General features: G+C 38.3%; 1 protein-coding gene across 6 annotated transcripts in view; it reads right to left on the bottom strand.

The window, feature by feature from the left end:
* The window catches only part of LOC106062241 (F-box only protein 39-like), an 83,944-nt gene that overhangs the window by 16,426 nt on the left and 51,620 nt on the right, over positions 1-15,898 (bottom strand). For 4 of the 6 annotated variants that reach the window (XM_056006414.1, XM_056006418.1, XM_056006416.1 and 1 more), the window contains one exon: positions 8,961-9,737. The exons of 1 other annotated variant lie outside the window; for it this stretch is intronic. In XM_056006414.1, the coding sequence (XP_055862389.1) occupies positions 9,700-9,737 (38 nt within the window). In that variant the 3' untranslated portion in view covers positions 8,961-9,699. Of the gene's footprint in view, positions 1-8,959; positions 9,738-15,898 lie in introns of those variants that run through there. One more of the 6 variants, XM_056006417.1, reaches the window with a different exon arrangement.

The following is a 15,898-nucleotide window of genomic DNA, read 5'->3' as shown; positions in this document are numbered from 1 at the left end:
GTAGACTGTAGAGTGTAGACTGTAGAGTGTAGACTGTAGAGTGTAGACTGTATAGTGTAGACTTTAGAGTGTAGACTGTAGAGTGTAGACTGTAGAGTGTAGACTGTAGAGTGTAGACTTTAGAGTGTAGACTTTAGAGTGTAGAGTGTAGACTTTAGAGTGTAGAGTGTAGACTGTATAGTGTAGACTGTAGAGTGTAGACTGTAGAGTGTAGACTGTAGAGTGTAGACTGTAGACTGTAGACTGTAGACTGTAGAGTGTAGAGTGTAGACTGTAGAGTGTAGACTGTAGAGTGTAGACTGTAGAGTGTAGAGTGTAGACTGTAGAGTGTAGACTGTAGAGTGTAGAGTGTAGACTGTAGAGTGTAGACTGTAGAGTGTAGACTGTAGACTGTAGAGTGTAGACTGTAGAGTGTAGACTGTAGAGTGTAGACTGTAGACTGTAGAGTGTAGACTGTAGAGTGTAGACTGTAGAGTGTAGACTGTAGAGTGTAGACTGTAGAGTGTAGACTGTAGAGTTTAGACTGTAGAGTGTAGACTGTAGAGTGTAGAGTGTAGAGTGTAGACTGTAGAGTGTAGACTGTAGAGTGTAGAGTGTAGAGTGTAGAGTGTAGACTTTAGAGTGTAGACTGTAGAGTGTAGAGTGTAGACTGTAGACTGTAGAGTGTAGAGTGTAGAGTGTAGAGTGTAGAGTGTAGAGTGTAGAGTGTAGACTGTAGACTGTAGAGTGTAGAGTGTAGACTGTAGAGTGTAGAGTGTAGACTGTAGAGTGTAGAGTGTAGACTGTAGAGTGTAGAGTGTAGACTGTAGACTGTAGAGTGTAGAGTGTAGAGTGTAGACTGTAGACTGTAGAGTGTAGAGTGTAGACTGTAGAGTGTAGAGTGTAGACTGTAGACTGTAGAGTGTAGACTGTAGAGTGTAGAGTGTAGAGTGTAGAGTGTAGACTGTAGACTGTAGACTGTAGAGTGTAGAGTGTAGACTGTAGAGTGTAGAGTGTAGACTGTAGAGTGTAGAGTGTAGACTGTAGAGTGTAGACTGTAGAGTGTAGAGTGTAGAGTGTAGAGTGTAGAGTGTAGAGTGTAGACTGTAGAGTGTAGAGTGTAGACTGTAGAGTGTAGAGTGTAGACTGTAGAGTGTAGACTGTAGAGTGTAGACTGTAGAGTGTAGACTGTAGGGTGTAGACTGTAGAGTGTAGACTGTAGAGTCTAGACTGTAGACTGTAGAGTGTAGAGTGTAGAGTGTAGACTGTAGAGTGTAGACTGTAGAGTGTAGACTGTAGACTGTAGAGTGTAGACTGTAGAGTGTAGACTGTAGAGTGTAGACTGTTGAGTGTAGACTGTAGAGTGTAGAGTGTAGAGTGTAGACTGTAGAGTGTAGAGTGTAGAGTGTAGACTGTAGAGTGTAGACTGTAGAGTGTAGACTGTAGAGTGTAGACTGTAGAGTGTAGACTTTAGAGTGTAGACTGTAGAGTGTAGACTGTAGAGTGTAGACTGTAGAGTGTAGACTTTAGAGTGTAGACTGTAGAGTGTAGACTGTAGAGTGTAGACTGTAGAGTGTAGAGTGTAGACTGTAGAGTGTAGAGTGTAGACTGTAGAGTGTAGAGTGTAGACTGTAGAGTGTAGAGTGTAGACTGTAGAGTGTAGAGTGTAGACTGTAGAGTGTAGACTGTAGAGTGTAGACTGTAGAGTGTAGAGTGTAGACTGTAGAGTGTAGAGTGTAGACTGTAGAGTGTAGACTGTAGAGTGTAGACTTTAGAGTGTAGACTGTAGAGTGTAGACTGTAGAGTGTAGAGTGTAGACTGTAGAGTGTAGAGTGTAGACTTTAGAGTGTAGACTGTAGAGTGTAGAGTGTAGAGTGTAGACTGTAGAGTGTAGACTTTAGAGTGTAGACTGTAGAATGTAGACTGTAGAGTGTAGAGTGTAGACTGTAGAGTGTAGACTGTAGAGTGTAGACTGTAGAGTGTAGACTTAAAAGTAGACTGTAGAGTGTAGACTGTAGAGTGTAGACTGTAGAGTGTAGACTGTAGACTGTAGAGTGTAGAGTGTAGACTGTAGAGTGTAGACTGTAGAGTGTAGACTGTAGACTGTAGAGTGTAGACTGTAGACTGTAGACTGTAGAGTGTAGACTGTAGAGTGTAGACTGTAGTGTGTAGACTGTAGACTGTAGACTGTAGAGTGTAGAGTGTAAAGTGTAGACTGTAGAGTGTAGACTGTAGAGTGTAGACTGTAGACTGTAGACTGTAGAGTGTAGACTGTAGAGTGTAGACTGTAGAGTGTAGAGTGTAGAGTGTAGACTGTAGAGTGTAGACTGTAGACTGTAGACTGTAGAGTGTAGACTGTAGAGTGTAGAGTGTAGAGTGTAGAGTGTAGACTGTAGAGTGTAGACTGTAGAGTGTAGACTGTAGAGTGTAGAGTGTAGAGTGTAGACTGTAAAGTGTAGACTGTAGAGTGTAGACTGTAGAGTGTAGACTGTAGAGTGTAGAGTGTAGAGTGTAGACTGTAGAGTGTAGACTGTAGAGTGTAGAGTGTAGAGTGTAGACTGTAGAGTGTAGACTGTAGACTGTAGAGTGTAGACTGTAGAGTGTAGACTGTAGAGTGTAGACTGTAGAGTGTAGACTGTAGAGTGTAGAGTGTAGAGTGTAGAGTGTAGACTGTAGAGTGTAGAGTGTAGAGTGTAGACTGTAGAGTGTAGACTTTAGAGTGTAGACTGTAGAGTGTAAACTTTAGAGTGTAGACTGTAGAGTGTAGACTGTAGAGTGTAGACTGTAGAGTGTAGACTTTAGAGTGTAGACTTTAGAGTGTAGACTGTAGAGTGTAGACTGTAGAGTGTAGACTGTAGAGTGTAGACTGTAGAGTGTAGACTGTAGAGTGTAGACTGTAGAGTGTAGACTGTAGAGTGTAGACTGTAGAGTGTAGACTGTAGAGTGTAGACTGTAGAGTGTAGAGTGTAGACTGTAGAGTGTAGACTGTAGAGTGTAGACTGTAGAGTGTAGAGTGTAGACTGTAGACTGTAGAGTGTAGACTGTAGAGTGTAGATTGTAGAGTGTAGACTGTAGACTGTAGAGTGTAGAGTGTAGAGTGTAGACTGTAGAGTGTAGACTGTAGAGTGTAGAGTGTAGAGTGTAGAGTGTAGACTGTAGAGTGTAGAGTGTAGACTGTAGAGTGTAGACTGTAGAGTGTAGACTGTAGAGTGTAGACTGTAGACTGTAGAGTGTAGAGTGTAGAGTGTAGACTGTAGAGTGTAGACTGTAGACTGTAGAGTGTAGACTGTAGAGTGTAGAGTGTAGACTGTAGAGTGTAGACTGTAGAGTGTAGACTGTAGACTGTAGACTGTAGACTGTAGACTGTAGAGTGTAGACTGTAGAGTGTAGACTGTAGAGTGTAGACTGTAGAGTGTAGAGTGTAGACTGTAGAGTGTAGACTGTAGAGTGTAGACTGTAGACTGTAGAGTGTAGACTGTAGAGTGTAGACTGTAGAGTGTAGACTTTAGAGTGTAGACTGTATAGTGTAGACTGTAGAGTGTAGACTGTAGAGTGTAGACTGTAGACTGTAGAGTGTAGACTGTAGAGTGTAGAGTGTAGAGTGTAGAGTGTAGAGTGTAGACTGTAGAGTGTAGAGTGTAGAGTGTAGACTGTATAGTGTAGACTGTAGAGTGTAGACTGTATAGTGTAGACTGTAGAGTGTAGACTGTAGAGTGTAGACTGTAGAGTGTAGACTGTAGACTGTAGAGTGTAGACTGTAGACTGTAGACTGTAGAGTGTAGAGTGTAGACTGTAGAGTGTAGACTTTAGAGTGTAGACTGTATAGTGTAGACTGTAGAGTGTAGACTGTAGAGTGTAGACTGTAGACTGTAGAGTGTAGACTGTAGAGTGTAGACTGTAGAGTGTAGACTGTAGACTGTAGAGTGTAGACTGTAGACTGTAGACTGTAGAGTGTAGAGTGTAGACTGTAGAGTGTAGACTTTAGAGTGTAGACTGTATAGTGTAGACTGTAGAGTGTAGACTGTAGACTGTAGAGTGTAGACTGTAGAGTGTAGACTGTAGAGTGTAGACTGTAGAGTGTAGAGTGTAGAGTGTAGAGTGTAGAGTGTAGACTGTAGAGTGTAGACTTTAGAGTGTAGACTGTAGAGTGTAGACTGTAGAGTGTAGACTGTAGAGTGTAGACTGTAGAGTGTAGAGTGTAGACTGTAGAGTGTAGACTGTAGAGTGTAGACTGTAGAGTATAGACTGTAGACTGTAGAGTGTAGACTGTAGAGTGTAGACTGTAGAGTGTAGACTGTAGAGTGTAGAGTGTAGACTGTAAAGTGTAGACTGTAGAGTGTAGACTGTAGAGTGTAGACTGTAGAGTGTAGAGTGTAGACTGTAGAGTGTAGAGCCCTATTCTAGAGAGACATTCCCGCCGTCCACATCTAATGAAGGTAAAGGTGCCGTTTACATTGGTGGCAAAGGAACCAGCCGTCTTTCGTTTGGCTTGCTTTTCCTTTTTGCAATGTCTATATTAATAGCGGGGCTAAATGGTTAAGCGCTTGTCTTTTTAGCCTGGGGTCCTGGGTTCGAATCTCGGTAAAGACTGCGATTTTGAATATCGAGATTTTTAGGGCGCCTCCGAGTCCACCCAACTCTAATGGGTACCTGACATTAGTTGAAGAAAGTTAAAGGCGGTTGGTCGTTGTGCTAGCCACTTGACACCCTGCTCGTTAACCGTTGGCAAAACAAAACAGATGACCTTAACATCACCTGGCCTATAGATAGCAGGGTTTTAAAGGGGAACAAACTAGTTTTTTTTTTTTATATTAAAAGTCATGACAATAAAGGAAGTGCCAGATGGAATCCATGTTTAATCACAAGGCTGTATCAACAAAAGATCAAAGTTTTGACCATATCCAGCTACCAAGTACGTCACAGAAAGCAACCTTTGAACTTTAAATCCTTTTTGTCATTAAAGAGTTCAGTCACAGGGGAGCTAATGCTAGAGTGTTGAGCCACACAGGAGTTACCTAAAGCAAATACGTCAGATCAGGCTTACCGCCACTAATCTCTGTCTTACACGTCGAGTGAAGCAGATAACAACTCGATTGCTTAGAACATCTAAACTTTAAACAAATGTTTTGTTTTTCCTAGGTCAAAATGTGTTTTTTTTTTAATTCTTTTGACCTATGTAGCCTTTACGTTTGGTGGTGTCAAGATCAAGGCCATTCCTCCAGTAGACAAGTTTGCATGTGTGTGTATGTGTGCATGACTAAGATGAGTGTTTGTGAAGCGGCTGGACAAGATCACGAGGACGTTGTGATGACAGCATATTGACCAAGCTGAAATATTGGTCCTGATGAGCGGGGCCAATCGTTACAGTAGCCCTCAACACTGACCTGCGTCGTCGCAGAATCACTCATAGCAGTAAACAGGTTTAGAACCTGGGCCGGCCCTAACTATTGCGGGACCCTATGCGAAACGGATTGCGCGGAGCCCAGTCTGGGTAGAAATAAGGATAATATGAACAAATTAAGATTTTGTATTGGAAAATAAATTCTTTCCCTTTTATTCATTCTTTACTAAGTACAAAATCACGATCCAATTTACTTTACGAGTTCTGCGTGTACGGAAGTCATACAGTGTATCATGAACTTTCAGGTCCCTACATAGATCACACTCCATAGCAAGAATTGCCAAATTGCTAAATCTTCGTGAACTGTTGACCTCAAGTAATTCTTGATTAGTTTGAGGCGCGAAAAGCTTCTTTCACCAGATGTCACAGTTACGGGTATTGTTAAAATATTCAAAGTAGTTTGGGGATGCAGTGGATCTTTCATTATTCGACGGATAAGCTAAATTTTCTACCGGGATTTAGGCGATATTTGGTAAAATATGCCTATTTTGTCTATTTTTCAGGAGATTTTTATGAGTTTTCAATAGATTTTAATAGTTTCAGATTTCCATGAATTCCTGGAAAATCAGGAAGCCGCAGCAACTATGTTAAGTTATAATAGTTTAATTTAATAATGTACACCTAGAATTAGGGCGGGGCCTATGAAAGTGCGGGGCCCACTGAGGCCGCATATGTTGCAGTGGTCTAAGGCCGGCCCTGTTTAGAACCACACATGGCAGTAAATAGGTTTAGAATCTCATGCAGAGAGTACTTCGAGTATCGATGTGCCATTACCATTGGAAACTTACGATTTTGAAAGTTATCGAATCTCTATATCTATTGAATGTAAAACCATTTCGTATTCAATAATGCTATAATTTAAATAACAACATTGTTTAGAGCTGACCTTTGGGCTTTCAGCGAACTGCATTAAGGACCTGGGGCGACTCTGGGAAGTATGTCGGTGGTCGGTATTAAAGTTAGGGTAGGAAAGGACTACTGGAACTAAAGACAAGACCCTTTGATGGTTGAAGTCACTGTATGTGTGTTTTATAAACAATCTTAATTAACTTATCTTATCTTATATAATACAGACGTTACTTCATCAAAAGGAGATGATTACGTCCTACGCGTCATGCAATCAGTCATGCATATTTACCAATGACTTAAATTCTGCCAAGTCACTGGTTTTCCTGGCTAGCTCAGGCAACCCATTCCATGCTCTAATAGCACTAGGGAAGAAGGAGTATTTGTACAAATTTGTCCTAGCATATGGAACGAGGAATGTGCCTTTATCCTTGTGTCTTCCAGAGTATTTTATTAAATTTTGTTTTTGTATTTGAAGATTATAGTTCAGTGTTTTATGTATAATTGCTAGTTTACTTTTGAGTCTTCTGTTCTGAAGGCTTTCTAAATTTAGTGATTTTACTAAAGGTGTTACTCTAGTCAAATGTAAATATTCGTTTGTTATGAATCTCACTGCTCTCTTTTGTGTCTGTTCCAGTTTCTTATACATATTCTATTATTGGCCTAACCAAGGTTAAATAACATTTAGTTTTATGTTCTTATTTGATTTCTAGAAATTTCTTTTAATAAACCCTAATGCTTTGTTTGATTTTTTTACAGTTTGATCAATATGTGGATTCCTTGACAGTTTTTCATTTATTATAACACCTTTGAGTGCTTGCTTTAGATTTATGACGCTATGTTTTGCATATGTGTTCAAACGGGTTTTTATTTTAAGAACAATAGTTATTGTTGTCAGATAGATAGATAGGTACATAGATAGACAATAGATAGATAGATAGATAGATAGATAGATAGATAAATAGATAGATAGATAGATAGATAGATAGATAGATAGATAGATAGATAGATAGATAGATACATTTATGGACAATAGATAGATAGATAGATAAATGTGTCTGGTAATCATATGCACAGATTACGTACACATCTTGTTGAAGATTTCTTCTAAACATGGACTACTAAATATAACCTCCATTTCAACCATAGACACACCCAACTAAAACATGCAAATATTTGTTGAACAAGGTTAGTGTCTTTCGAAATAAATGAGACAGCGCTTGAAGACAACATAAACAAAACACACACACACACACACACATATATAAACAAGAATGCTGAGATACAAGGTATACATAATACATGAGAACAACATGAATAGTACACAGTGGTAGAGGAGCTCCAAACGTCAAATTTTATGGAGACTTTTGTGGACGCTGCGTGCAAGTCTTAGCCCAGTACGACGCTGGCCTTAATGTATCCAGCAGTATGCTAGGGAGGTAAACGCGTAACTCCCCAAGGGCCCTTCAAAAGTAGCACAACTGGAAGATTTTATTTCCTTATATTACAAAGGGGGATGATTCAATGTTTTATTCGTAGCTCATAATGTGGGTTATAAAAAAAACAACTTTTACTTTTCTTGTTCTATGTCCAAATATGAGACTGAGATTTCTCTTTAGTGGTTACGGTGTACGACAAGATCATGTAGCCAGCACAACTGATTAAGAATCTTATGTCCCCCCCCCCAACAGATGTTTGGCATCTTTTCAATTTGAATGCGTAACTCACGAGCATCCCCCCCCCCCCCGTAGTGGTCCACCAAGGCAGGTAAAATGAGAGGTGTGTTTTATTAAAAAAATGCCTTACATATTTTATTTATAAAATAAATTAGCTCACCTGCAGAAGATAAAAAGTAGCCGCTGCTCTGGAACTTTGCAAGCTGCAAAATATCTTAAAATCTGATTTTCGATATTCGTAATAGTTTCTTTTTAAATCAACGTGACAGACGCAACGACAGACAGACAATAAAAAACTAATAGAGGGTTTCCCTTCTTATGAGGCCTTCAAATAAAGGACATATTGTTAGTCAAATTTTAGGAAAATCGTTTGAAGAGTTTGTAAGCTTAAAACGATGAAGTGTATTAGTAACTTTTAGAAACATACTGTCCAGATTAGCGCGCTAGTAGTTCATGTTCTTATGACTGATTGGAGATTTTTATAAAATGGAGAAATCCAGAAATATAACCCTAACCCTAATCCTAGCCCTTATTTGAAGGAGCATTCAAAACATGTAAAACAAATTGAAAATAAACAAAAAAATTGACTTCTAACCGATGTTTGATATAGACCTAGATCCAAATCTGTAGTCAAATTTAAATTTATTTCATTTTAACTTGAACAATTATAACGGTCAAACCACAAAAACAGATGAACTTTACATCATCTGCCCTATAGACCACAAGGTCTGAAAGAGGAACTAGATAGGCCAGGTTCACATCTAACTTTGCATTCACTTGCACCTATCCTTTGATCAGCTGGACCGTTGGGGCACTACCTTCTTTTTCCATTCTTATCTGTCATTTGTCTTTGACAAATTTTATTCCGATGTTCTTTCTGTCTTTGTAACCTTGTTTTATCGTACCTTCGCTGATGTTTAATGCGGCTTATTTCTTATGGATTCTCTAATCGTGTATTTGATTATAATGTTAAGCTTACATATGTAAATAAAATAAAACAAACACATACTTGAAGACATATTTGTTATTAAACACAATGTATTCATTCATTTCAATTTCTATAAATGTGATACATTTGATTTCACTGTATAATCATACGATTAGTTATTGATAATAGAAGTATGAAGAAACACAGTGCGTTATATTGCAAATATGCTGATAGCAAACAAAAAAGAACTTGTGTAGAGCAATATTTAATTAAAAACATAAATTCTGTTGTATGCGATATGGAATAGAGTTTATATTCCTTCCGCTACAGTGAACACAAGTAAATAATGGAACAAGGTCGTTGAGGCTGTAGCTAAGAACAAATTATATAGGCCAGTCAAATAGAAATTAGTCGTTGGACGTATTGAGACAAATATTTAGACAAAAAGAAACTTTGAATGATACAATCTCGTTAAAGTTTCTTGCTGGTCAGACGTCTCACACAAGGCGACACGCACAGACACACATCTTTCATTTTGAAACATGAGACAAACACTGACCATTACAATATTGCAATTTTCCTACGCAGGTTGCTTTAAATATTTATTTAAACAAATTTTTTAACATTGTGTAAATTGTTCCTCAATACATAAAAGCCACTAAAGTATTATGAGTACTATAAAATACAAATTCTAAAAAAAAAAAATTGCGATAGATAATTTTATTTGAGTTTTGCTCATAAGGATTTACATAATTAGTAATTTCATGACTTGATAATTTGTTATCTTTGTAGGAGTTGTCTATAAAGCGATACGAGACATCTATGAATCTAACCTCCGTAAATTCACACACACACCACTCGCAAAACTCTCATTGAGCATAGGTGGTGTCTAACAAAGGGACGTAACCTGGGTAAAAAAAAATAGACACAAATAAAAAACAACAAAAGCTTAACTTCATAAATAAATAAAAGTAAGCAATAATGTAGTCATATAAAAAATTAATATTTAAGTGTTAGATGAAATAGACACGTATAATATATTCTAGTCGTAAGACTTTTTATTGAGTTCTAGGTCTAAATTGAGAGTTAGGCATATATCTAAAAGCATTAAAGTATAACTAAATCTAGAAAAAAAAAACACATCTTAATCCACACCCTCCCTGACCAAACATTCAATGGGCTATATTCGATTGATTTTAACAACCTGGTCAGATAGACTTTTTTTTTTTCAAATTTTATTTTACTAAGCCTTATGTAATAAACATCTTCGTTATTACCGATTGCATTATGAATAAATAGGACTATTTCTACAATGTTTAAAGAATTAGATCGAGCCATTGACATACGGCCGAGTGAATAGCCAGGTCTAGATAAAAAAAAAGTTATGAAAAAGTTTCTATAGTTTAATTAATTTTTATTAGTTTAGTTCAACTACATTTTGAAATTAATAATAATCTTTTAGTTTAACTAATTTATTTTAGTTGAAACTTAGTTTAATTTACGACCCAACTGCTGCTGCTGCCAACTTGTTTCACTTCATGGAAGAAGACGTTATATATGATGCAAGTTTCGATGACCCTACTAACTATAGCGAGGATTGTGACATTAGTGAGACCGGAGATAGAATTAGGAACACTAGCGGATCCAGAACTTTGGTGTGGGGGGTTGCGATTTTAACCAAAACCCTAACCCTAACGCCCACTAAACCCTAAACCTATGCATAAACGCATAACGAATATATATATATATATATATATTAAGGCTTGTCTTCGAGTCCGAAGATTAGTGAGGAATGCAATATTTCTCATGGCTGCGCAGCCCCAAATGTGACCTACATATTTTGCTACATCCAGGGCAAGCATAGCCATTGTCCGCACGTGGTCGATTTAGATTTTCTTTTCGCCGTCTTCGTCTGTCCTCGGCAGCGGATTTTCTTTTGGTCTCAAATGTGTATCCCGCGGTCTTAGTGAGTGACCTACAGCTGTCTCGTTCTGAGGCCGCATGCAACCAGGTGCTCTTTTCTATATCAGCCAAGGAAAGTTGACGCCTAAGCTGGTCTTTAAAGCGTTTCCGCGGGGCGCCTCTGTTAAGTCGACCACCTTTTAGCTCACAAAAAAAAAGACTGCCTTTGGCATACGGGATACGTGCCCTACCCAGTGTAACTGGACCATAATAAGTCTCTCTATAATGTCCATACAGGCGTTCGTAAGGACATCGCTGTTTGTAGTGCGGTCTTGCCACCGTATGTCCATGATGGAGGGCAAGCATCTTTGGTGGAAGCGCTCGAGAAGTCTTAGTTGTTTTCTGTATTGTGTCCATGTCTCATAGCCATATAGAAGGGTTGAGAGAACCACCGCCTGGTAGACATTGATTTTTGTAGGCAGGCGGGCGATTTGTTCCGCTAAACTCTCGCCTGAAGGCGTCCAAAAGCGCTACTGGCCCTGGCCAGACGGTTATCAACTTCTCTTGAAAGTGAGGCGTCATTTGACACTATACTACCTAGATATGTGAAGTGGTCTACCACGTTAAGGGGCTCTCCGTTTACTGTGATCCTTGGGACTTCTGGAACATGACTTCCATTTTCCCGAGGTTTATAGATAGACCGAAAGAGGCGGCAGCAATGTGTTGCGGGTCGAAAAGGGCATCAAGTGGTGAGGGGCATCAAACTAGGGATACACTTTCTCAATAAAAACAAAAACATTGTACATATATGAAAAAACAAAAACCTGTATTTGAAATTTTAGCTACACATTTAATTATTTCGCTGCTGTGTTCATCACCTATGTTCTTTCTTAAATTAAACGTAAGCTGCAGACCAGGTTGTATCAAATTTACTAGATTTGTTTAAATCTCTTAAGGCGATGCACTTTTGCATGCCCATTTTCTTCTGGGGCACATGGTTACTTCATTGTTCAGTATGCTACTAGAAATCACCAGATACGAACAATATCATAATGTGGGAAGTAAGCATTAATTGCGATCAAGGATGAAAAATTTGCAACTCACTAATTTGGCAATTGATGTAAAAATAGATTTCGATAAATGTGATAGTTTTGCGAGCAAGAAATCAAGTAAGATTTATTTGTAGTATCTTTTTTTTTTTTGGTTTAACTGTTTATTTTTTTATTTTTTTTTTTTTTTTTTGGCAAAGTAGTAATTAGGAATATTTTAATAATGAATTCACATTAGTTCGGGAAAAAAATCGACTTTTCGCTGTTTTATTTCCTTTTTTTTTGGGGGGGGGGGACATCATCATGATGTTTTGTTGTTTTACATGTTTCGGATGTTCCTTCAGAGTTGAAGATAATTACTTCCTAGTCCAAACGACGGGGGATGGTGTGATAGTAAGTGTATGTGTTTTGCGTGGCTGGTAGTGCAGTGTGTGTGCCTGTGTATGAAATGACCAGTGGACCTTGTGTGTACATGCTTGAGTGAACAGCAGTGTGTCAGGGACTGTGTGTAAAAGGAAGTCAGAGTATAGAGAACAAGTGGCTGGAGTAAAGAGCATAAATAAGGACGAATAAAATCATTGTGTTTATTGAAGCTCGTGTTGTTTTAGTCTATTACATGGTGTCAGATGGACCGACTCCACCCGCCACAACCGCTGGAATTAAATGGCAACGTAGCAGAAAATTGGAAAAGGTTCAAACAATCCTTTCAGATATATTCGATAGCAAGTGGACTGGATACAAAAAGAAGAGAAGTACAGTCTATGACATTATTGCATGTGATCGGCCAAGAAGCAGTGCAAGTCTATAACACTTTCCAATGGACGGACAGTGAATGTAATGAATGTGAGATTAGCAAGTCCTTCATTACACTTCACTGCATTCTTAATAAGTTCGAGAAGTACTGTCTACCAAGAAAAAATGTTACCATTGAAAGACATGTTTTTTTCCAGCGTTCTCAACATGAAGGAGTGTCATTTGACAACTTTGTCACTGACATCAAACTCAAGGCAAAGACATGTGAGTTTGATTTGCTTAAAGATTCCCTAATAAAGGATAGGATAGTTGGTGGCATAAGGAATGAGAACACCCGAGCAAGACTTTTGAGAGAACCAGATCTAGACCTTAACAAGGCAGAAAATATATGTCGGGCAGCTGAGGCAACTGAATGGCAGCTTAAGCTCATATCTGAAGAAAGTGGGGTACACGTTGTGAATTCAGCTACCAATACCTTTAAAAGAACAAAAAGAAATGTGAGTTGTAGCTATTGTGGCAAGGAACACAGACCACGTCAGTGCCCAGCTTATGGGGAAACCTGTCACAAATGTCATAAAAAAGGTCATTTTTCGTCAGTGTGCAGATCAAAGCCTGTAAGTATAGTGAAGTCAGAAGGTCGAGATGACTCCGTTGAGGAAACATTTTTCATCGGCAGTATTGGCTCCCATAGTCTAAGCAATGAATGGAACTCACTCATTATTGTTGAAAACAAACAAGTCACATTCACGTTGGATACTGGAGCACAAGTCAATATTCTCCCATACAGAATCTTCAAGCAATTAAAAGGAAAGAAACTTCTCAAATCAACATCCAAACTTACTACTTACAAAGGAGAAAGATTAATAGTACCAAAAGTATTGCAAAAAGAAATGCTTCAAAGACTGCACCAAGGTCATCTTGGGCGAGATAGATGTCTTGTTACAGCTAAGGAGGTGTTCTTCTGGCCTGGAATGTCTAAGCAGATTATAGACATGGTATCAACATGTGCAGTGTGTAACGAACACCAGAAGTCCCAGCAAAAGGAGCCATTGTTACCACATGATACTCCTGTACTTCCTTGGGAAAAAATTGGAGCTGATAATTTTGAGTATCTCGGTAAAAACTATTTGCTACTTGTAGATTACTATAGTAATTTTTTTTGAGATAAATCTTATCCCAACACTAAAGGCTTCAGATGTGATCATACATATGAAATCACAATTGGCTCGACATGGTATTCCAAAGGAAGTAATTAGTGACAATGGACCCTCATTTGCTTGTCAAGAATTTCTGAAATTTTCTAAAAGCTGGGGATTTAAGCACATTATGTCTAGCCCCAGATTTCCACAATTTAATGGTATGGCAGAACGGGCCATACAAACAGTGAAACAGCTTCTAAATAAAGCTAGAACGTCGGGTCAAGACCCATATATGGCCCTCTTGCAATTTCGAAATGCTCCACGCCCTGATGAACCTTCACCTGCACGGCTGCTCATGGGCCGCCGTCTGAGGACAAATCTTCCGACAACGGAGGCCTATCTCAGACCTCAAATCCCAGACAAAAAAGAAAATGTTTGGAAAACAAGAAAAAGTAATCAAGCAAAATATTACAACAAAACAGCGAGGCGCACCGAGCGACCACACATTCAGCCTTGGAGCAAAGTGTGGATGCAAAAGAAGCCTGGCGATTTATGGGAACCAGCAGTGGTCATCTCAGAAGCGGAGACCCCGAGATCATACTGGGTAAAAACACCGAATGGGATAACTTACCGAAGAAATAGAAGGATGTTAAGAGACACATGTACAAAATCAAGGGTCATGCCTGATATTATTGAAATGGACACCCCAGAGACAGTCATTAATGGTCAAACCACACAGACAGAGAACGTGAGCGATACAAATGTGCAACAGGAACAGACTAACACTACCAATCCGCCGCCAGTAATAACTCGATATGGTAGGCAAGTTCGGCCACCAGTACGTTACCCTGACGCATATAATTAGATACATGTATATCTTTTTATTATTATGCAATTTGTATATAATTAATGCCTATTTGTAAACCTAGACTGTTGTTGTTTTTTTTACTACACATTTTATAATTTATATTGTTACTATTGATAATATTAACAATTGAACATTCTGTTGTGTTAAACATGTATTCAGTTTACTCATTTGTTTATAGTGAGACAGAAATCATTTGTATAGTCAATTGATATCTCAAAGCTTTTAAGGAGGGAGATGTGATAGTAATGTATGTGTTTGCGTGGCTGGTAGTGCAGTGTGTGTGCCTGTGTATGAAATGACCAGTGACCTTGAGTGTACATGCTTGAGTGAACAGCAGTGTATCAGGGACTGTGTGTAAAAGGAAGTCAGAGTATAGAGAACAAGTGGCTAGTGTAAAGAGCATAAATAAGGACGAATAAAATCATTGTGTTTATTGAAGCTCGTGTTGTTTTAGTCTATTACAGATGGGAGCGAGCAGGGTTTGAACCCGGGACCATCGATAAATCTGAATGACAGTCCAACGTGCATGCACGACCACGACCAGGCTGCCACACTGGGTATCATATACCCTTGCTACGCCACTGCTATAAGATATTAACAGAACGAAGGTTAAACGCTCAAAAATATCTCATTTATTTTCATGAACCTTTTAAATAATGTTTGGCTTGAAAACTATTCTTATATGAATTTATGGGCCCTTACTACATTGCAAATACAACCAATTTGTTCCTTGAAAAGATAAGATATCCCAAAGATTTATAAAAAGACTTTTAGGAATTCAGCGAAAAGAAAATATTCGGAAAAAAATATTGAAAAAAAAAAGCTCTTTTGTAAGTGATACATTTTGTTCCATAGGCCTGATTGTAACATTGTTTTGTTTCAGAACTATAATTCAAAACTCTAAACAAAAAAATGCGACAGTGGGAGGAGAAATGAAGTGAACCAATTAGATTCCACTCTATTGTTTTTTTATTTTATTTTATTTTTTTTTGCATTCTTAGGATTCAAGAATAAATCGTAAATGATAGTTCCAAATTTATTTATACAATAGAAAAATATCAGATTGAGCAATGGTTGGAAAAAGGTGACTAGGAAAAGAATATTTGGGTTCAGAGATCATATCAATAATAATACTAATACTGACAGATTTTTTTTTTCTATTTTGTAATTTCTTAACTAAAATACTAAAAGGAAAAAGTATGGTTTGTCTGATGGGTGTAGAGTGTAGAGCGATTGCATGTATCGCCCCCTCCCACTTAGTTCAACCCTTTTTCATTTTATATTTATTAATGATAAAATTTGAGATTAGAGTGTGTGTGCGAAACAATATACAAATAGGTTCAAATATCAATATGTA

The sequence above is a fragment of the Biomphalaria glabrata genome, chromosome 12 (assembly GCF_947242115.1).
Source record: "Biomphalaria glabrata chromosome 12, xgBioGlab47.1, whole genome shotgun sequence".
Classification (NCBI taxonomy): Eukaryota; Metazoa; Mollusca; class Gastropoda; family Planorbidae; genus Biomphalaria; species Biomphalaria glabrata.
Note: the sequence above shows the minus strand (reverse complement) of the source record. Positions and strands in the feature narration are given on the sequence as shown.